Raw genomic sequence first — 21280 nt, 5'->3', positions numbered from 1 at the left:
AATGAAGCAAATTTATCCAAAAATATAACAAAAAAAAGCAAACATCAATAATTTAACATATAACAAATAAAAAAATTGGCAAACAAAAAAAACTATTCGAGAGGTTCTTCTCCGTCTTCATCCATTGGAAGTTTTACAAGCTTGACTATTGGTCGCATCAGAGTTGATCCTCCGATTCGAAGAGTGACAACTCGCACCAGTCCGTCCTTTCCTGGATGTACAGCCGTAACGAGTCCCAGTGGCCACCTCGCTGGAGGAGAGAGCTCGTCCTTGATGATGACAACGTCACCAACCTTGTAATTTGGCTGCGGCTCTAACCACTTGTTTCTTTGTGCTAGTTGCTGAATCACTTCCTTTCTCCACCTTGTCCAAAAAGAATTTCTCAGCTGAGAAAGCAGACGCCATCCCCTCGACAGTCCGCCTCTGGGAGCCTCCTCAGCGACCTCTGGCAGAGCCAGGCATTCGGCTCCGTTCAGGAAGTGCCCAGGTGTGAGAGCCAATAGGTCGCTCGCGTGGATGCTTGGCTTGCATAAAGGGCGCGAGTTTAGACAGGCCTCAATCTTTGCCGCCAAGGTGGAAAGTTCCTCGAATGTGAGAACGGATGCTCCGACGACTCTCTTGAAGTGGTATTTGAAGCTCTTGACTGCAGCTTCCCACAGTCCGCCGAAATGAGGAGCTCTGGGTGGAATAAACTTCCACTCGGTGCCTTTCATTGCCAGATGCGATGCCACTGACGAATAAAACTCCGACGCCTCTGCGAACATGCGAGCAATCTCCGATGAAGCTCCCTTGAAAGTGGTACCATTGTCGGAAAATAGTTTTTTGCAAACTCCTCGTCGCGCAGCAAAACGTGAGTACGCCGCCAAAAAAGCCTCAGTTGTCAAGTCTGATACAGCTTCAATATGCACAGCCTTGTATGTCATGCACACAAATATGGCAATGTAGCCCTTGGTTGTGATAGCTTTGCGACGCTTTGAGAACCGTACTGTGAAAGGTCCTGCATAGTCGAGTCCTGTGAACGCGAAAGCTCGCTGCGGCGTAAGTCGGTCGACCGGCAACGGAGCCATCTGCTGTTGGCTAGTCTTGGCCCTGAAGCGTGTGCACCTCATGCAGCGACGGCACACCCCAGACACAAGTCTTCGCACGCCTGTGATCCAGAAGCTTTGCTGCAAATGCGAGATTAGCAGCTGAACTCCTCCGTGAAGCGTAGCCCTGTGGTTCTCTTCAACAAGTCGTTTCACGATCTCATCGCTTCCTGGTAAAATGATCGGATGTCGCTCACTGAACGGTATGGGTGCATTATGCAGTCGACCAGTAAGCCGAATCAAATTCCGATCGTCCAGGAACGGAGACAAACGGAAAAGCTCACTTTTCTGTATCAGCGGCTTCTTTTTCTTCAAAAGCTCAAGCTCTTTCCTGTACCATCGCTGCTGTATCAATTTACAGCAAGCGGTTCTAGCCCAATCAATTTCATCAGCTGTCAGCTCAATACAGTTTGAAAATGACACAGTCCTCGATCGAAATCGCGCAAGCCAGCGTCCGCAGTAGCCCAAAACTCTGAGAATTCTCGGAAAGCTCGATATCCGTCGTAGTCTCGAGTACACGATGTCCTCATCTTCTTCTTTCTTCGCCTCCTCTTGTACCAAAAATGCGTGAACCTCCGCCTCTTCTGGCTCTGAGGAACCATCAAATGAATGCCAATCCGCGGCCGGTGCCGTGAGCCAATTTGGCCCCGCCCACCAAAGCGCGAACCCAGCCAACTGCGAAGGCGTGAGTCCTCGTGTGGCGCAGTCTGCCGCATTATGAGCCGATCGTACATGATGCCATACAGCGTTCGGGTACGACGAGTTAATGAAACTGACTCTGTTGGCCACGAAAGTTTGCCAACGCGATGGATGTCCGTCCAACCAATCGAGCACAACTTTTGAATCGCACCAAAAATGCACTTGCTCCGGCTGCGTTTCGACGTTGCTCAAAATCTGCTTCGTCAGCTTGACCAGTAGTTCAGCTCCACAAAGCTCGAGTCGAGGCAATGTTTCCAGCTTGGCAGGTGCGATTTTAGTCTTCGCCATAATCAGTCGCGAAGTGCAGCCCGGGATCACCATGTAGACCGCGGCCGCATAAGCTCTCTTCGATGCGTCTGAGAAGCCATGCAAAATCCAGGTGCTTTGTTCGCTTTTACCGAACCATCTTGGAACTCTGATTTGTTCAACATCACTCAGCGATGCGCGAAAACTCCGCCAGCGACTTAAAAGCTCTCCCTCAAGCGAAGTATCCCAGTCGACTTTCTCGATCCATAGATCCTGCAACAGAATCTTCGCTGTGACGATGACTGGTGCTAGCCATCCCAATGGATCGAACAGCTTCGCAACGTCCGACAAGATGCCTCTTTTCGTTACAATAGAAGCCATTAGCGGCAATGACGGCACGAATAAAAACTCATCCGTTTTTGGGCTCCACTTAAGGCCGAGAGTCGAAACAACATCTTCGATTTTAACTGAGACGTCAGCATCATCCCCTGCATTCAATCCCAGCAGAAGAGCCTGATCATTTGCCGACCATTTTCCAAGCTGCATACATGCCGAATCCATCAATCCAATTAGTTGATCTCTTCGCTTGATTGCCTCAACGACGTCGTCTGCTCCACCAAAAAGGTCATCAACATAGACTCGATGATCCAGCAAACGTGAGGCCTCAGGGTACCGCTCTCGTCCGTCATTCGCAAGCTGTTGCAACACTCGCAGAGACAAAAACGGAGCAGGCGCCGTCCCATAAGTTACTGTAAGCGCTCTGTAATCCCTGATTGCCTGCGTGCTATCCGAGCGCCAGAGTATACGCTGCCAGTCGGTGTCGTCTGGGTGAACCAAAATTTGTCGAAACATCTTTACAATATCTGTAACAAAAACGTACTTGAACTGTCTCCAGCGCGATATAACTACCGTTATATCTTTTTGTAATTTCGGCCCTGGCAACAGCGAATCGTTGAGAGAGACTCGGTTCGCCGCCCTCTGCGAAGCGTTGAATACGACACGAATCTTGTCCTGGTTTCCTGCTCTGAAGACTCCGTGATGTGGCAAATAAAAGCTCTCACGTGACAGCTGTGAGTCCGGCACGAGTTCCATGTGTTTCAAATCGATGTATTCATCCATGAAGTTTTTGTATAACATTGACAGTCGCGGGCTCTTTTCTAATCGTCTCTCCATTCGGTGCAGGCAGGATACGGCGACGTCTCGCGAGCCCTCGAATGATACCTTCTTCGCGAATGGCAAGCGTACGACGTACCTTCCGTCGGCATTTCTCGTTGTAGTTTCCGTGAAATAGTCCTCGCAATATTGCTCTTCGGCTGTTAAATGCTTCGTGGGCTGCAGATCCTCCAGCTGCCAAAATTTCTCAACCAGACCGTGCAAGTCCTCTCGAGCACTCACATGAAACGCGGAAACTGCCGCTGGTGAATCGTCTGGCTTCGGTGTGATTTCTCCGGTTAATATCCAACCAAATACTGTCTGTTGACCAAGTGGGCTTCCAATTGATCCTTTTCGCAGTCCTTCGAGCATTATGAATGGTATCAGCTCAGCTCCGATAACGAATTCCACTTTGTCGGGTTTGTAATACGTAGGATCCGCGAACACGATTCCTCGCAAATGCGGCCAATGATCCTCGGGCAGTCTCGCCGTCGGCAAGAGTCCCGTCAGCTCTCGCATGACCAATGGTTTTGCTCTCACGCTGAAGTTCGCGTCGATTCTTGATCTTATAAACAATTGAGTCTGCTTTCGGACTGTTGACGAGCACTGATCTCCCATTACATGCAAATTTATGTGCACTTTTGACGAGCTTACACATAGAGCTGTCAAGACGCGCTCGGTCACAAACGATCGCTCGGATCCCGGATCTATCATAGCTCGCACCTGTACTCGATTTCCAGATTCGTCTGCCAGGACTATTTGAGCAGTAGCAAGCAATACTTTTGGACTCTTCAGCTTTTGCTGAGCGAAGTAACATGTCGCCGAGCCATCCTCGCCAGCATCAGCGTCCTGCCGAGCCGAGCTCCCTCCATCTTCGATGCTCGCCGAGCCTCTGTGAGCTTGCGAGTCGGCATGAAGCTTAGTATGATGCCGCCCTTGACACACCAAACATCGTCCATCCGAGCGACAATCTCCTGCGTAATGTGAGCCTGACAGACAGTTCAAACATAACTTCTCCTTTTTGCAAAGTTCGAATCTCTGCGGCTGTGACAGCGCCGCGAACTTATGGCAAGAGTAAAGGGCGTGGCTTCCGCGGCAAAGCACACATGCGCGCGCTCCTGGTTTGCCTGCTGCCTGCGCGCTGGTAGTGTGTACAGCTATCTGTTTATGATGCCGATTTGGCGCGCTTTTCGGGAACTTATTGTTTACGTTTGAATTATAACTGCCACTACCTGATGATGTTGTTGATGCAGCCTCCGAAACTCGAATAGATCGCTCCAGAAATTCGGCGAGCTGCGCGTATTTTGGAAATCCGTCGGTCTCGTCTACTTGGCGCTCCCAATCGAGTCTGGTTGCCTGATCCAATTTATTCACCGTATGATGAATGAGCCACAGCTCTCCCATGTGCTCCGGGTCAATCTTTAAATTGTCCAACGCCTGCTTGGACTCACGTATGACGTCCAGCACTCGACGGAGCTCTTCTATAGATTTCTTCTGCATCGCGGGACACGATATGACGTGTGACATATGTGTCGCCAGCAAAACCTTCTTGTTATCGTACCTGTCTAAGATGGCCTGCCACGCACCGTCGTAGTTATCCGCCGTGATCTGGACATTCTTCAATCTGTTCGCTGCTTCACCAGTAAGAGAGCGAATTAAATATTGAAGCTTTAATATTGGTGGGAGGCTTGGCACGTCGTGGACCAAGACGAAGAACATTCCTTTAAATGTTTCCCACTCGAGCTGATCACCGGAGAACTGCGGCAGGTCGATGGTCGGGAGAGGTGCCTTGTAGCGCGGTGCATCAATTCTGATGTCCCGGTACTGCGCATCAGTCTGCAGCGACGTCTGAGAGCGTCCCGGGCTCAAGGCATCCATGATGTCTGTCTTCACCAGAGAATATTGCACGTATACCTCACTGTACACGTCCTCCTTGAAGTACGGGTCCTCAGCGAATTCCGCCTTAACTTTACAGATATTCCTGTGTCCCTTCTGAAATTCATCCCATTGCGTCTCGAGCTGCTCCAACTGTGTCTTAAACCAACTGATTGTCCTACGATCCCTCGGGGTTTTTAACATAGTCTGCCTGAAGCTCTTCAAGAGATCGCCCTGGACCTGCTGATCTGCGAGTACTTGGTCCATTTTGTTCAATGAAAATTTGAGCGCGCGAAACGACGGTTAAATCCAAGATCAAAATCACTCGGCTAGGGAAGTAGCCACGCTCTGCTACCAATGAAAATTTTTGAAGAGAGTACCTCTTCTTCTTGGCTAATTTTTGCCGCCGGATCGATTTTTAAGCAAGGTATAATAAAATTTGAGTACGAAGTTTTTCGCCTGGTTTTCTACTTTATTTTCTTAATATCCACAAAAGTTCCGACGTCGAAGTGAGTCGTGTAACATAGTCGACGCTAGCGATCTGATCGACAACTGAACAACAAAACCACAATTGACGAAAGCCAACGTGATCAGTCGCACGTAAGAGCCGATGTTGGCGCTCTAAACAATATAACGAACAATCTAATTTATAAAACAATTTTTGTTCTTGTATTTCTTCAAAATTCGTAAAAGCTTTCATAATTTTGTTCGAATCGTGTGAGTAGCGAGTGAAAGTTTGATGCAAGTTTGAAAATAATAGCCGATTGTTAGGTGCATTTGTATGAGCTCCAGACGACTCAAAATAATCAAAATTTCATCACCTCGTGTACTTTATTTACGCAGTTCTCTCGATGGGACAAAAAAAAAGACATCGTTCTCTATTATACACGCCTCTCTTTTCACCAGTCGTTGGGGCTTTGATTTTCAACAACACTTCACGATCGCTTATATAGAGGAGAAAAAAAAACAAGAACTCCAACAAAGGCTGTCCCATCATCGAATTTTAGTCTCGTGGGCCACGTGGTGAGTTTATCTTTAAAAAACAGCAGGCAGATTCCGAACTCGGAAACGAAATTATATATATCCGAATGGAGAATTTATAAAGTAATGGCTTCATTATAGTAGCGCGGCAAATATGTCTTATAAGAAGCACGATTATAATATAGAATATTATATAGCAAGATCAGTCATCAGCTGCTTAGCGCCGAAGGATGGTCAAAAGGACTAAAGTTATATACTACACCGATCGAGAAAGAGAAATAGCTGCGAGTCATAGCAAAGAGTGAGATCCTGTTTTGCTGCTCTAATACATGTAACCTTCGAATAGTAGTAGCTAGTTCGAGCCGGATTGTCTCTGGATCGAGAAATGCCGTTTTGTCACGTGCGCGAGCGGCAAAGGTTGAAGACATAATTATCTCACATGCCCTCTACGCGACGATAATCAACCCCTTGAAATCGGCTGACTGGTCACGGTGACGGAAGAAATTTTACAAATATCTCGAGTGTCAACGATCGATCGATATCGATCGATATCGGCAAGAAGCCCGCGTTATGCATACCACACCGCGTCACATAGTGCAGCGTAGATCGACCGCAACGGCCCGTATAACTGCACTCGCGCATGACTGGATAATACGTATAATATCGGCAAGGAGTTGCTACACACACTTTATTACAATCCCGCAGGCTTCCACATTCTCGCGGTGTGTGCATTATTATGCTCTCGACGTCTTTTTTCTCTCTCTCTCTCTCTGTCTCTCGCGTTTGTGTGACACACGGACTGCAGTATTGGCCGACGCGCGACCCGAGATCGTTGATTCCGCGGACTCTCTTTTACGTTACATCTGCTGCCAATTCTCATTGCTTCGATTCCGGCCCTATTTATACACACGTACGTATGTACATTTGCGACAAGGCAAAATCGTCGTTGTTGTTGTTTATTTGTTGGCTTTAATCTTCTCTAAGATAAAACTCGGCGTGCTTCGATCGGCAGCTTTTTGCATATACGTATAGGCAGTCATGCCACTATTATAAAACTGCGGCGCTGCATGTATAAATATATATAAAGCAACAGAGCTCTCTGCGATCGTGGATGTCAGTGTGTCGCCACCCCCCTGCTGCTGTATAAAGAACTGCTGCTGCTGAGACTTGGCCGAATCTCTTTGACTAGATTCACTCTTCTCGATAATACTTTATAAACCCGTCTTTTGGCATTTCCGTTTTGTCTCGATAGTCGAGCCACCGCGGGCGTGCGATATTTTTTTTTCTTTTTTCGTTATACGACGTTGCGGCATTTGGCTGACGTATAGACCATTGATTGCCCACGAGAATAATAAACAGTTCGGAGATCCTTCGCCATGTCGTCGTCGGTGGTGAACGAGGTAAGTTTTTTCATTGATTATATTTTTAAATTTTAATAAAAGTAAATTAGCACGAAATTCGGGACGCGCGAAATACAAGGTGTAACAGCTTTCGGTGCGAATGAGCAGCAGACGCTGCTACGTAAGCATATACTGTGCAGAGAGGCGCTCGACCACCTGTTTTTGTTTTTTTTTTATATGTGTATACTTTCGTACGCGCGGCTGCCTCGCGCACACTTCGCTACCTTACCGCATGCAAAAAAAAAAATATTATAACGTATACGCGAGCGCGCAGGTACGTATAAAGCGCTCGAATCGGAGCGAGAGAAATTTTTTTTGCGGCCAGTTCAAAAATATAAATGTATATTATATACACATCGCGGACGGTGTTAATTAAAATCTTACCACCCTCATTTCTTTTTTTGCTTTATATTTTTACAGAAAGTGGAGTACGACTATATGCCGAGCAACTGGAGCAAGAGATACGGCCCGACGGAATTGTTGGCTCGATACTTTAAATTTTGCGAAAACAGTCGGTATTATTATTATTATTATGCGTAATTAATGTGACATCTGTGTGATTTCGATGTTTATTTTTTTTTGTCATCGATGCAGCAACGGCCCAGGTACGCGGCAGCATCGAGCACGAGCTCGACGTGCCCTACGCGTCCAGCGAGAAGGCCAAGTACGACGTTTACGGGACCAATTTGCCCGATGGTGATTATGAGATTGTTTAATTTATTTATTGATGAACGCATCGATGAATTTAATTTCATAAAAAAGCACGAAAATTAATGGGATTTAATTTTGATTTAAACATTTTCTCGAAATTTAACTCGAATTACACCAAGTTTCACGTATTAATTTCAACAGTTTCCTCGACATTTGAAAGGTAAAATTGAATCGAATTTATACGCATTTGAATCTGTTTGCAGACGCGCCGATACTGCTGTTCATTCACGGAGGCTACTGGATGGAGTTCAGCAAGGACCTGTCGGGTTTCGCCGTGCCGAATTTTGTGGCCAACGGCGTCAAGGTCGTCCTCGCCGGCTACGATCTCTGCCCGAATGGTAACGAAATAATATAAAAAAAATTTCTAATCGTTACATAGTAGTAATTGAAATATCGATCGACCTTTCTCAGTTCGACTACCTGACATAGTCCGTCAAATCAAGACGCTCGTCGCTAAGCTGCTGAATCTAGCCAAGAACTTGGGCTCCAAGTCAGTAATATTTCAACATTCACCTCTACCTATATTTACGCGATAATCACTTATGATCTTTGCTCCAACACACACAGAGGCGTATGGCTGGCCGGCCACAGTGCAGGCGCCCACCTGGCCGCGAGTCTGCTGCACGATCCCGACTGGCTGGCGGCGAATCGCGCCTCGCTGGCTTGGCTCAGGGGCGCCTGGTTCCTCAGCGGCGTCTACGCGCTCGAGCCACTGCTGCGAACCAGCGTCCAGGAGGCCCTCAGACTCACGCCGTAAGACTTTCTCTCGCGTACATTTTTTTTAACGTCGATATGATATATTCCTTTGTTAGGGAGGAGATAGAGAAGTACACGTTCGCACCCCTCGACGAGGGTAAGCAGCAACCGAATCAGCAACACAGCGGCCTGGACAATTTCAAAGCCGTCGTGGTCGTGGGCGAGAGCGACTCGCCGATCTTCGTCGAGGAATCGAGACGCTACGCTCGCGTAAGTTATCGAGACATTTCCTCGTGTGGTGCAAAATCTTCATGATGTACTTTTTTTCCTTCTTTCGTGCAGAGACTCACGAGCATCGTCGACAACGTCGAGTATCTGCTGCTGAGAAACGACGTGGATCACTTCGACATCGTGGAAAATCTGACCAAGGCCGACTTCGTCCTGTCCAGGCACATGGTCGACTCCATCAAACGATCTTAAATGCGAACCGAACTTATTTTATAATGTGCAAAGCTGAGAATAATAAAGACGCCGTCGTTCCGAAAAAGAATAATGCGTTATGTATATATGTACGTAAAAGCCCGACTGATTTCCTAAGCGCTCAGCGGCTGCTGCTGCTGCTATTGTGTGCCACAATAACACGCTGAATAGCATTTGAATAATAATTAATCAACCTGTGCCGCGCGATGACGAGAAATTTTTAACTCCGTAAAAACCGAACGAAAATCTTACAGTAGTGTGTCGTCGCTCGCGCGCGTCTCGACGCGACGATAAGAAAAAGCTTAATTTTACCATACAGTGTGTTGCGATCGATCGTTTCAAGAACTTCCTGATACAGTTACGAGGAAAATAAACGATATTTGGCACTTGTTTATTTTGCGCTCTTTTTGACCGTAAAAAAGAAACATTTTTTTATTTTAAATATACCAGCTCATCTCGACACTCGAAAGTTCCGCAGCGCGCGCATTTGCATTAATTCCGCATTTAACAGATCGCGATGTCGGTTTCCGTAAGTGATCTTTCTCTCTCTCTCTGTTCTTGTGGTTCTTTAATCTGTGCAACGACAAATGATTTTTTCACTAATTTTTAGCTGCACGAAATAAGGTACATGCCCAAGTACTGGAGCAAAAGATTCAAGCCAGCCGAGTTGGTCGACGAATTTTTTCACTACGGTTTCAATAGTATGAGCACGATTCGTTGATTATTTTCTCCATAATGTTTGTTTGTTTGTTTTGCTCATTTTCTCGTTATATTTGTTGAATCAGTCACGAAGGAAGTGCGACGTACCACGAGGAACGAGCTCGACATTCCCTACGACTCCGGAAAGAGAACCAAGTACGACATCTACGGAACTAATTTGCCCAAAGACGCACCGTTGATGGTTTTTCTGCACGGCGGCTACTGGAAGGAGTCGAGCAAGGACGTGTCGGGTTACGCCGTGCCGAGCTTCGTCGCTCAAGGAATCAGGGTCATCGTCGCCGGATACGATCTTTGTCCGGACGGTAAGAGGAAGTGTAGCAATTTTAACTTCGCGATCGAACTTACAGCTGTTTTCTCTCGATGAAATTGCAGTGACCTTGACGGAAATCGTGCGCCAGGTCAAGGTGTTGGCGTCGAAAGTCCTGGAGCAGGCGCACAGCTGGGGATCCAAGTGAGAACAAAATAAAGAGACGCAATTCGTTTGTTTGTTTCTGAAAAAGTATTTTTTTATTAATTCTCTTATAACGATCGAAATAGAAAAAATTTCGACGAACAATAATGAATAAGAACTGTGGACTCTTTCTCTCTCTCTCTCTCTCTCTGGTTTTTTTTCATATGTACAGGCTTTTTAAAATCTATTATTATGTGATTTTCACGCGACAGTTTGCGAGAAAATCGATAAAAACTTTCGATATTTGTCAATAACAGGTGCGTATGGTTCGTTGGTCACAGCGCCGGCGCGCACTTGTTCTCCTGCTTACTGAACGACCGGGCCTGGTTCGAGCTGAACTCGGGGCTCCGTCCGGAGCATCTGGCGCTGCTGCGAGGCGTCGTCCTCGTCAGCGGCCTGTACGAGATCGAACCGGTGCTGCGCACCAGTAATCAGGAGACGCTTAAACTGACTAAGTACGTATTTACAACATGATACTTAAAAATTATAATATTACTTGCACGCGTTTCTTATAACATGATAATATGTTTCCACGTCCGTATATACAAGTTTATAAAAATACAAAAAAATACTTATTGTTACTATCGCTAAAAATAGTAGAATAACATGAGATAATTTATTTGTCTACGTTAACATTTGCAAAAATACTTTACAGAGAGGAGGTAAGGAACTTTTCGTTTTGCCCTCACGACGAAAGCGAAGAAGTCGACCAGGATACCTTGGACTATGCGCAACATATAAAGATAATCCTGGTCGCTGCCGACTCGGAGTCGCCGGCATTCATCGAGGATTCCAGACGCTACGCTCGCGTAATTACTTTTCCTAACTACTAAATATATATACTTTTTGTATCGACAGCTATATCACAAAAATAAAGCTCTTGCGTTGACTTTTTTTCAGAGGTTGATTAAATTGATCGACAGAGTGGAATTCCTGCTGGTACGAGATAATTACGATCACTTCAACGTCGTTGAAGATCTAACAAAAAATGATTACGTGTTGACTCGATTGATAATTAATAATATAGAAAGTACGAAAAACTGGAGCAAGGCTGAGAAGAAATCTTGCAACTGAGCTCTTACTCCGACAACTGAAACAAAAGAAATTAAAAAAAAAATTAATTATATTATGAATAATAATACCTGAACGTAATTATTAATATTATAAATTTAATTGTATAAAAAAAATAAGAAATAAAAATTCTAGCCGATGCCAATAATCTTACCGATTTTTGATCAAAGATCATTTGCGAAATGGTTTATTGTGGTAAGGTCTGCCGCTATTATTGTAACGTGCCCCATGCTCTCTATAATTATGGTTGTTGCGTTGTCTGCCGTGTTGTGTTGATTGCCGTGTCGATCCTGGTTGGAACGGTTGTGCCTGGCACCGTGTTTGCTGGTGTGGTCGTCGGGGTGTTGTATTGTTTGAAATGTAACCTGCTGGCCTATAATTATTCATCTGGTTCTTTGGTTTAATTGTAATTTTAGGGGTTGGAGGCGGCTGCCGACGCGGCGGTGTCGGAGTTGCATCCGAATCATCTAATATAACAACACTATCGTCTAATATTATAACACTATCGTCCGTGTCATTCGATGGAACGGAAGTCGGCACTATTGGTGAATCGCTCCACGTTGTAGGCATGCAACCAAATGGCTTTACCTTTAATAAAGGTTTTGGAGGCGGTGTTTCTTCTACTTTCTTTATTGGAGAAATTTCTTCTTTCGGGCTCGTTTCGGTTGAATTTTGTTTTGTACTTTTATTATCAATATTCTGTTCTTCAGAATATTTTTCAGAATTTTTTTCTTCAATCTGTTTTTTTGCAGGCTCGTCTGAATCTTTGTCGGCACTGTCAGTTTTTTCCGTGGAATTTTTCATGCAGTTTTTTTCTAAATTTTCCTTGTTCATATTTTGGTTCTCTATTCCTGCAAATTAGTGACATTTAAATAAATTGAAAATATAATTTTGAATATATTGTACCTTAACAAACAACACAAAAGCTATTACTTGTCTTATTTTTAGAATCCTTTACTATTTCTGATTCCACTGAATTTCCCACTGAAGTTGCTGGTTCATCATTTTCAATTGCAGTCTTTCTCACAAGTTCCACAATTTTTTCAGAAATATTATCTTCAACATTTGAACTAGGATTAGGAATATTGCATGATTGGTAATGTGGTGAATTTTCTTTATTGTTCAATTCAATGTTCTCAAGTTGATTTCCATCATTTGTTTTAGTTAGGACATTATTACTATTGGCAATTGAAGACAGTTTGTTAATTGACGTCTCTTCCTCAACTTCATTAATTAATTCACTTTGTTGGCAACTTTCCTCCTCACCATCTGAATAAAGATCAAAAGTTAATTTCTGATTTTTGTTAACTTCTACATTTGAAAAAGTACTTTTTGGATTTTGGCTACATTCTTCTTCCTCGCTCAGTTTGTTTTTTTCATCAACAGGCTCTTCTTCATTATCAGAATTGATCAACTGCCTTTCAATTGTTATATCTATTTTTTTATTGATCTCATTATCAATTCTGACCAGTTTTTCCTCACCATCACAATCAATAGATTTATTTTCTGTAGTTTCATCTTGTTTTTTATGGTGATCATTTCCAATTCTGATAGGATCTTCAATACTTGTAGAATCATTTATTTTTTTTTCATCAATTTTTTCTTTCTCTTGTTCTTGATTTTTACAGCTATCATCTTCAATTCTAACAGGATTTTCCACACTATCTGAATCAAATGATTTATTTTCATCAGTTTTGTTTTGTTTTTTACAGTTATCTTCTTTAATTTTGTCAAGTTCCTCCTCATTTTCAGAATCTATAGATCCACTTTTATCAGTTTTGTCTTTATTTTGGTAGTTACTTTCTTCTTTGCTGACAGTATCTTCCTCACTCTCTAAGTCAATTAATTTATTTTCTATAGTTTTCTCTTGTTTTTCAAGATAATTATCTTCATTTCCGATAAGATTTTCCTCGCTGACAGAATCATCAATTTTTTTTTCGTCAATTTTTACTTTTTTCTGTTCTTGATTTTTACAGTTATCATCTTTGATTCTGACAGGCTCTTCCTTACTATTTGAATCAATCAATTGACTTACATTAGTTTTGTCATGTTTTTCATTGTTATCTTCTCTAGCTTTGATAGGCTCATCCTCATTATCAGAATCAATAGATTCACTTTCATCAGATTTGTCTTGATTTTGTAAGTTATTGTTTTCTCTTCTGACAGAAGCTTGCTCAACATCTGAATCAATCAAATGACTGGTATCCATTTTCTCTTGTTTTTTATTGCTATCTTTTTTAATTGCAACACCCTCTTCTTTGCTATCCGAATCAACCAGTTGACTTCTAAAACTTTCATCTAGTTCCTCATAGTTATATTCCTTACATCTGACAGGCTCTTCGTCACTATCAGAATCAATCACTTCCACTTCTATGATTTTTTCTTTTTCCTGTTTTTCATGTTTTTTAGAGTCAACCTCTTCAATTCTGATATATTTGTCCTCACTATCAGAATCAATTACTTTTTCTTTGTTAGTTTTGTCTTTTCTATGTTTTCCTTGTTTTTTATAGTTTTTCTTATCAATACTGACAGGCTCTTCCTCGCTATCAGAATCAATCAATTTAGTTTTGTTAGTTTTATCTTGTTTTTTATAGTTTTTCTTTTCAATACTGACAGGCTCTTCCTCGCTATCAGAATCAGTCACTTTATTTTTACTAGTTTCTTTTTTTTGTTTATATTGTTTATTGCTTTTATTTTTTTCAATTTTAGCAGGCTCCTCTCCCTCACTATCAGTATCAATTAAGGTAACTTCATGTATTTCTTTTACTTTCTGTTTTTCTTTTTTTCGATAGTTAATTTTTTCTTTACTGACAAATTCTTTTTCACTGTCAGAATCAATTAATTCTTTATAATTATTTTTTTGTTTTTCTTGTTTTCTACAGTGATCATTTTCGAAATCATCCAATTTCAACTTTTTATAATTTTGAGGTTCCTCTTCACTATCAGAATTAGAATCACCAGTATCCTGTTGCATTTGTTCTAATTCTTCTTTAGATAATCCATTTTGCTTATCTTCATATAATTTGAATATTTCTGACAATTTTTTATCACCTTCTTCCTTGTTCTTCTTTAGAGTGCATTCCAACTCTTGATTTCCTTTGGCAGGATCTTCATTATCGCCAAATTCTTGTGCTATAGAATCAAAAAAGACTCTGCTTTCTTTAGTTCTACACTTTTGTAAGTAATGACTGACCGCTTTAAATGATTGGCAAGCTAAAAAAATAAATTATAATAATTAAAATTTTCTTTAATTCATATACAAATAAAACTTACCCATATTATCAATTTTAGTACTTGATAGCTTAAGATTATAAGTGGTATTACATTTAACAACAACATTTTTGACATCTAGAAAATCTGGTGTTTCGAAGAAATCAGGGTTGGCATTCACATTCTCTATGTGTTTGAATTTGTTAATTTTAGATATTCTTCTGTTATAAAATTTTATAATTTCATCATCAACAACTGAAATGCCACTCATTTCACTTTTGATTTTTTCTTTAGACAATCTCATTTTCTGATTCAAATTTTTTTCAAGTTCAGTATTTTTTTCATATTTAGCTAGTACTTTGGCAAGTTCTATAAGCTTCTTTTTATAGCGATCTTCTTTTATATAAGCTGAATTATCTTCATCATCGAAATCAACTTCTTCTTCTTCAAGCTGTTTAATCCTGTCTCTACATTGTTGCATTTTTTTTTTAATTAAATCAATTTTTTGTTGTAATCCTGGTGATATATCATTATTTTGATCAGAATCATCTTCATTACTCTTCCGTTCAATTTTAGACTGCTTTAATCTTAAATTCAATTCTTCTTTAACATCAAGCATATGTTTAAACACAGTTTTAGATTCATCACTGCTTATTTTGCACATCTTTTGAATTTTGTTACTCATAAAAAGTTTTAACTCTTGATTATTTGTTTCTTCATGACTGAGCTTATTGAAAGGTTTTTTCAATTGTTCTATGCATTTATTGATGTCAGTATCGATACAATTTTCCTTGCAAACTTCCAAAAATTTTGCAAATATCTCTTCTCCACTATTTGTTATATCTATTTTATTTTTTACTACAAGCGTTGGTTTGACTTTTGTAACTGTTTCTTTTGGTGTCTCATTAGGTACATTTTTTGCCAGACTAGATTTTTCCAAAGGCTCTTGTGATTTCTTATTTTTTCCTGTTTTATCTTCGTTTACGTTACTAATTGGATTTTTGTCTGACGTTGAAAGTTTTCTAGGAGCTGAAGAAGTCGAAGGTTTGTTTTTTGTCGATTCATTTTTTTTATTAAATATTCCACAGAAGACTGGAGATGTTTTTGGAGAAGATTTAAATTTTTTTACATCAATTTTGGAGTCTTCTGAGGAATTTTTCCTTTTATTATTTCTAGAATTCTTGGAGACAGTAGGTGGTGTCTGAAAATATTATTATGTCCTATCAGTATCAAGTTTCCGTAATGTGTTCAAATGATTTGTTTCGAAAGTACTTTTGATTCGAACGAATAACAAATACAAGCAACCGCAAAGAATTGATGATAAAAGTTTGAAAAATTTAACCTCAAACGAATTATTATTACTAAGAATTAAATACCTTCGAAAATTCTTCGTCGTCCGACGAACTAATGCAAATTACGTCCACCTCGTTATCCATCATTGTTCGAGTATAATAGATCGCCGTTTTCCAGGGCTATCGGTGATTTTTCGAGCTATTTTCATGTATATGTGCGCACCAATTTACAACGACATTCAGCAGTAGCAGGAGCAGCAACACAACAGTCCTCTTTTGTTCGGTGCGAAGTCGACGACTCTGCACAACTATATATGTTTACGAGATAAGCGATTGCGAATTTGACCGCGCAGTTCGCGGGCGAATGAGAAAAATCCGCTTAGTTTTGTGTTTTGGTGCGAGAAACTCGCTTGCGAGTCTCGACTCGCTTTTGACGTGACCTCGCTGTAGTGTAGTATAATAACGACAAAGCACTGTACTGTGGCGACTCGGATCCTCGCGGTCGCAAATTGTCAGCGAATTTGCAAAATTACGTTATAGATATGTACGTTTCGCGATGCTCGAACGCACGATTTCGCGGCCTTTTTCGGTCCCCGTGACCGAACGAGTCACGTGACGGTCTCGAGCGCGATGCGCAGTCGCGGAGACAAGATTCAAGAAGTGCAGCAATGCGCATTGCGCGGCCGTAACAAAATATAACCTCAGCCTCCACATGTTGGAAGCAACAAGGCAACAAGCCTCACTTCGTTGTACCCTCTCTCAGCTTCGAGTGGACGGCGGCCTTAGTACACACCGTTTGCCCGCGCATCGTTTCGAAACCCACGTGTTTGTTCTTTATCCGCAAGCTCAAGTTTAAACAAATCAATATGTCTGAAATAGGTAAGTCAGAAATTGTTTGCAACATTTTGTACGATTATTTTTACAATAGCTCCTTTGTGTGATAAACGCTGTCGCGCACTTTTTTCACGAGTACTTCTTTATGCACGTGTGGCCCGTACCGGCGATTTTCAATTTTAAACACGTGGTTAATGCGTGACTTCGGCATTAATTTTTCCATTATATTAGACTGCCAGAGTGATAATTATACAAATCCTTGTTGCTTTTTTTATGCTATAACTTTATTTTGCGTTCATAAGCCGAAAAATTAAGTACTAATATGACTTTTGAAGTGGGGTTAGACATTAAATTTTTTAGAGGTTATCCATGAGCTCAACAACTCAATGTTTTTAAATCCATTGAATAAGTACTAATCAATTGTGTCATTTATTTTTAATTTGTTGTTTAGAAGTCGAAAAGAAGAAGAGGAAGAGAAGCAAGGCAGAAGACACCATGTCCTTGGGTGAGGCTCAAATCAAGATGAAATGTCACATCGAACCATCAGAGGGTCTTCCTCCCAAGCTAGAGTGCCAGGACTGGCCTCTTCTTTTCAAAAATTTTGACAAGATGATTTGTCGCACCAAGCACTTCACACCCCTTGTCAGTGGCTCGGCTCCTCTACACAGAGATATCTCAGAGTATGTCCAGTCAGGTTGCATCAATCTGGACAAACCATCCAACCCGTCGTCTCACGAGGTCGTGGCTTGGATTAAGAGAATCTTGAAAGTACAGAAGACCGGCCATTCAGGTACATTGGATCCTAAAGTATCCGGTTGTTTGATTGTTTGCATAGATAGAGCTACGCGTTTGGCTAAATCTCAACAGTCTGCCGGTAAAGAGTACGTTGCTGTATTCAAACTTCATTCAGCTGTGGATGATGTTAAGAAAGTATGTTGACCATCAATACTTTTATTTTACCCATACATTGAAATGAATTTTATTTTTCAATTATAACTTACTTATATTTTTACATTGGTGTTTTGTATAGGTGTATCAAGGATTAGAAAAACTAAAAGGTGCTCTATTCCAAAGACCCCCTCTTATTTCGGCAGTAAAACGTCAATTGAGAGTAAGGAAAGTCTATGACAGTTGGTTATTAGATTATGATACCGAAAGAAATATGGGAATTTTTAGAGTTAGTTGTGAAGCTGGTTCTTATATCAGAACTATGTGTGTACATTTGGGCTTATTCCTTGGCACCGGATGTCAAATGACAGAGCTCAGAAGAAATCGATCAGGTATTATGTCTGAAAAAGAAGGTTTAGTAACCATGCATGATATCCTTGATGCTCAATGGTTGTATGAAAATCATGGTGATGAATCTTACTTAAGAAGAGTCATAAAGCCATTGGAAACTCTTCTTGTCAATCACAAAAGAATCATTGTTAAAGACAGTGCTGTAAGTACATGCTTTTAAATTATAAAATATCATTCAACATTATTTTTATGAATAAATTCTTACATTAACTTCTTTTATTTTAGGTGAATGCTATTTGCTATGGAGCTAAAATTATGTTACCTGGTGTACTTATGTATGATAATGATATCCAATTGAATGAAGAAATTGTTATTGTCACAACAAAAGGAGAAGCTATTGCTTTAGCTATTGCTCTAATGACAACACCTACGATGTCTGCTTGTGATCATGGTGTTGTTGCTAAAATTAAGCGAGTTATCATGGAAAGAGATGCTTACCCCAGAAAATGGGGTTTGGGTGCCACAGCTCTCAAAAAGAAGCGTTTAGTTTCTGAGGGCAAATTGGACAAGCACGGAAAACCCAATGAAAACACACCAGACGATTGGCTCTCTGGATACAAAGATTACACTGCAGTGAAGGTAAAAATGCACTTTAAAATTTTGTATTATTATTATAAAGTATCTCTTGAATTTTTATTAATTCGAATATTTTAAAAATTTCAGACTGAACCTGAAGAGAATGGAGAAAAGAAACTGGTGGAGGAAATCGAAGAGACTCCTAAAGAAAGTCCTAAAAAAGAAACAAAGAAACGCAAACGCGATCCCTCAGTCTCTGATGCAGAAGGAGACAGTAAAATGGTAGAAGGTTCTGATGGAGAAAATGCTGAGGCAGTTAAGGAAAAGAAAAAGAAGGACAAGAAGAAGAAGAAAGAAAAGAAAGAAAAAAAGAGAGAGAAGAAAGATAAAGAAGCGGAGGAAGATGTTGAATAAAATGTGACCTTAGGCTAGAAAAGATGATAGGATTTGTTTATATTAAGAATCTAATGTCCATTGGTGATTCGAAAAATTTCCACAAAATCTTGTTTATATTTTATCATGCATGAAATTGCTCAAATATATTGTAATTATATTTAAAATGAAAGTTCTCAAGTATAGTTTGTAAGTGTAACTATGCTCTTTTTGTATGATGTTTGACTTTTTTCTTTAATCATAAAGAGACTGCAAATTCTTTGAATAAATTCAATGGCAATTATTTTGTACAATTATGTTAGTTTTGTAAAGAATTTATTATTTTCATTAAAATTCTGAAAATACGATAAATACAAGGCTTATTAATTTTACACAATTTCTTCTGGCAAATATTAATTGGATCAGTACAAAAAATATTAATAAAAGTTGTATGTATCCATAATATATATTTTTTGAATGGGTAATTTTTAAGACTACTCAGTCGAATTATTTAAAAACAACAGTATCAAGCATTGCTCCTAAACATTGGACGATATTTGTTGTCATCAGATTATCAACTTTTTCTTCCAAATGACGCTTAGGATCTTGTTTACCAACGTTTTTGATAGCTAGCTGCTCTGGAGTCATTTTTTCTTCATCTTCAAGAGCCTAAGATAGTAAAATTTTTTAGAATTGATCTATAAAACATCATAATTTATTGAAAAAGACTTACTTTGTTGTAATTTTTGGCAAGTTCAAGCATTTCTTGAACAATATTTTCATTGAATTTACAATGTTCAGAATACTCAGCCAGAGTTAAACCATCCATCCAAGTCTTTTTGTGTAAATTAAGTAACATTTTCTGTTCAAGTTCATTTTTACGATAATTAATGCTTATGCTATAGTAATGTCTATTTAATCCATGTATCAGTGCTTGAACTGATGGTTTTTGAAGATGACCTAAATTAGATGTTGTTTGACGAGGTTCCTGACCTAGTACCTGAAAATAAGTTGATTTTTTATTGAATTTGAACTGAAGCTCATCATTGAGTTTTCTTTTGAATTTATGAATATTTAAAAATTATGATAAACCTACCATCATATTAGGGTTGATTAATCTAAAAGCATCTATAACAACTTTTCCTTTTACTGACTGGATCGGGTCAATTACAACAGCAACTGCTCTTTCACTAAGAGCTTCAAAAGATTGTTGTGTGTTTATGTCAACACCTGATAACCAACAACCAAAACCAGGATGTGAATGGTACCAACCGACTACCATTTCGGGTCTACCAGTTTGCTTCAGCATATCCAACATTTTTGCTTGAAATACAGGATCCACTGCTTCTACACTGACACCCTAGAATCATATTAACATAAAAGTTGTAACAATAAAAGTTGAGTCATTGCTGTAACAATTATAAAAAAAATCCTCACAGTTCCAGTCTGTGGCATAGCGAATACATCAATAACTCTGACAGTGTAATCATCAACAAATTCACCCAACATCAAACCCATGACTTCCATGGGAACACCGGCTCTTCCGTGTTTTAACATTTTAAGAAGTGCCAAGGAAGATATATAAACCTGAAAAATAAGCAGCCATTGTTTAATCGAAAGTTGAATCTTGCAGTTGAAAAAATCTAAACATATACCTGCTCAGCAGTGTCTACAACAGGAGCGTCGGTTGGTGGTGGACCTTGCCCCAAGCTCGGCAATCCACCGCCCAGTCGTAATAATCTATCCATATTTTTCAAAGTTGCTTAACGAATTTTCCTTGAAGAAGATTTTTTCATTAATTTTACGAAAGAATTCAGAAATTGGGAGTCGCTCGAAAGAATAGGTTATAGGATGCAGCGGCGGCTCATGACGTTTATTCTTTCCAACCGACCAGAGAACGAGGATATGACAAATTAAAAACACCGAAGTAAACTCACCCTCGCTATAGAAAGGCAGTGCAGTAACGACAGGATTCCTATCGGGTAAAAGTAAATGAAACGATCGAGTAAAATGTTGATGAACCTCGAGCGCTGCAGTACACACAACACAGCAGAGGTTCACTCTGCAAATTTGCACACTCACTGGATAGAAGTTCTTCGATGTATACAGCAAAATTCGTGTATACTCGCGTGTAAAGTCTGCGCACCGTAAGAGGCAGCACGAGAGCTGCGGCCGCCTATACCACGATAT

The 21280-nt window shown here is 40.5% G+C and overlaps 6 protein-coding genes across 8 annotated transcripts; 3 read left to right on the top strand and 3 right to left on the bottom strand.

Annotated features, from left to right (window-relative positions):
* Nucleotides 1–92: 92 nt before the first annotated feature.
* Nucleotides 93–5324, bottom strand: LOC106649335. Its single transcript, XM_023462272.1, has one exon. It carries the CDS (start codon nt 5322–5324, stop codon nt 93–95), a length of 5232 nt encoding a protein of 1743 aa, XP_023318040.1.
* A 1320-nt stretch (nt 5325–6644) lies between these two features.
* On the top strand, nt 6645–9389 carry LOC106649400 (kynurenine formamidase-like). Its single transcript, XM_014366779.2, has 8 exons — nt 6645–7438; nt 7859–7949; nt 8033–8134; nt 8353–8487; nt 8561–8639; nt 8717–8902; nt 8962–9115; nt 9188–9389. Exons 1-8 carry the CDS (start codon nt 7415–7417, stop codon nt 9323–9325), a joined length of 909 nt encoding a protein of 302 aa, XP_014222265.1. The 5' UTR covers nt 6645–7414; the 3' UTR covers nt 9326–9389.
* A 204-nt stretch (nt 9390–9593) lies between these two features.
* On the top strand, nt 9594–11608 carry LOC106649454 (kynurenine formamidase-like). Its single transcript, XM_023462271.1, has 7 exons — nt 9594–9854; nt 9936–10026; nt 10111–10347; nt 10418–10499; nt 10754–10951; nt 11152–11305; nt 11397–11608. The coding sequence occupies exons 1-7, from the start codon at nt 9843–9845 to the stop codon at nt 11568–11570; spliced, it is 948 nt and encodes a 315-aa protein (XP_023318039.1). The 5' UTR covers nt 9594–9842; the 3' UTR covers nt 11571–11608.
* On the bottom strand, nt 11322–16583 carry LOC106649452 (MATH and LRR domain-containing protein PFE0570w-like). Of its 3 annotated transcripts, XM_014366882.2 has the most exons (6): nt 16154–16579; nt 14841–15978; nt 12897–14780; nt 12501–12836; nt 11722–12418; nt 11322–11586 (listed from the first exon to the last, which is right to left on the bottom strand). In XM_014366882.2, exons 1-5 carry the CDS (start codon nt 16214–16216, stop codon nt 11739–11741), a joined length of 4101 nt encoding a protein of 1366 aa, XP_014222368.1. In that variant the 5' UTR covers nt 16217–16579; the 3' UTR covers nt 11322–11586; nt 11722–11738. The 3 variants fall into 3 exon arrangements, with proteins under 3 accessions (XP_014222368.1, XP_014222367.1, XP_014222369.1); XM_014366881.2 differs by having other exon boundaries at nt 12501–14780; XM_014366883.2 differs by lacking the exon at nt 11322–11586 and having other exon boundaries at nt 12326–12418; nt 12474–14780; nt 16154–16583.
* Nucleotides 16584–16662: 79 nt separating this feature from the next.
* On the top strand, nt 16663–19462 carry LOC106649430 (H/ACA ribonucleoprotein complex subunit 4). Its single transcript, XM_014366838.2, has 5 exons — nt 16663–16948; nt 17355–17833; nt 17934–18344; nt 18428–18781; nt 18866–19462. The coding sequence occupies exons 1-5, from the start codon at nt 16936–16938 to the stop codon at nt 19130–19132; spliced, it is 1524 nt and encodes a 507-aa protein (XP_014222324.1). The 5' UTR covers nt 16663–16935; the 3' UTR covers nt 19133–19462.
* A 1-nt stretch (nt 19463) lies between these two features.
* Nucleotides 19464–21192, bottom strand: LOC106649432 (26S proteasome non-ATPase regulatory subunit 14). The gene is made up of 6 exons (XM_014366842.2): nt 21028–21192; nt 20746–20866; nt 20528–20677; nt 20187–20450; nt 19824–20090; nt 19464–19759 (listed from the first exon to the last, which is right to left on the bottom strand). Exons 2-6 carry the CDS (start codon nt 20836–20838, stop codon nt 19598–19600), a joined length of 936 nt encoding a protein of 311 aa, XP_014222328.1. The 5' UTR covers nt 20839–20866; nt 21028–21192; the 3' UTR covers nt 19464–19597.
* Nucleotides 21193–21280: the final 88 nt, after the last annotated feature.

Source organism: Trichogramma pretiosum, unplaced genomic scaffold (assembly GCF_000599845.2).
Source record: "Trichogramma pretiosum strain Unisexual culture from Peru unplaced genomic scaffold, Tpre_2.0 scaffold9, whole genome shotgun sequence".
Lineage (NCBI taxonomy): Eukaryota > Metazoa > Arthropoda > Insecta > Hymenoptera > Trichogrammatidae > Trichogramma > Trichogramma pretiosum.
Note: the sequence above shows the minus strand (reverse complement) of the source record. Positions and strands in the feature narration are given on the sequence as shown.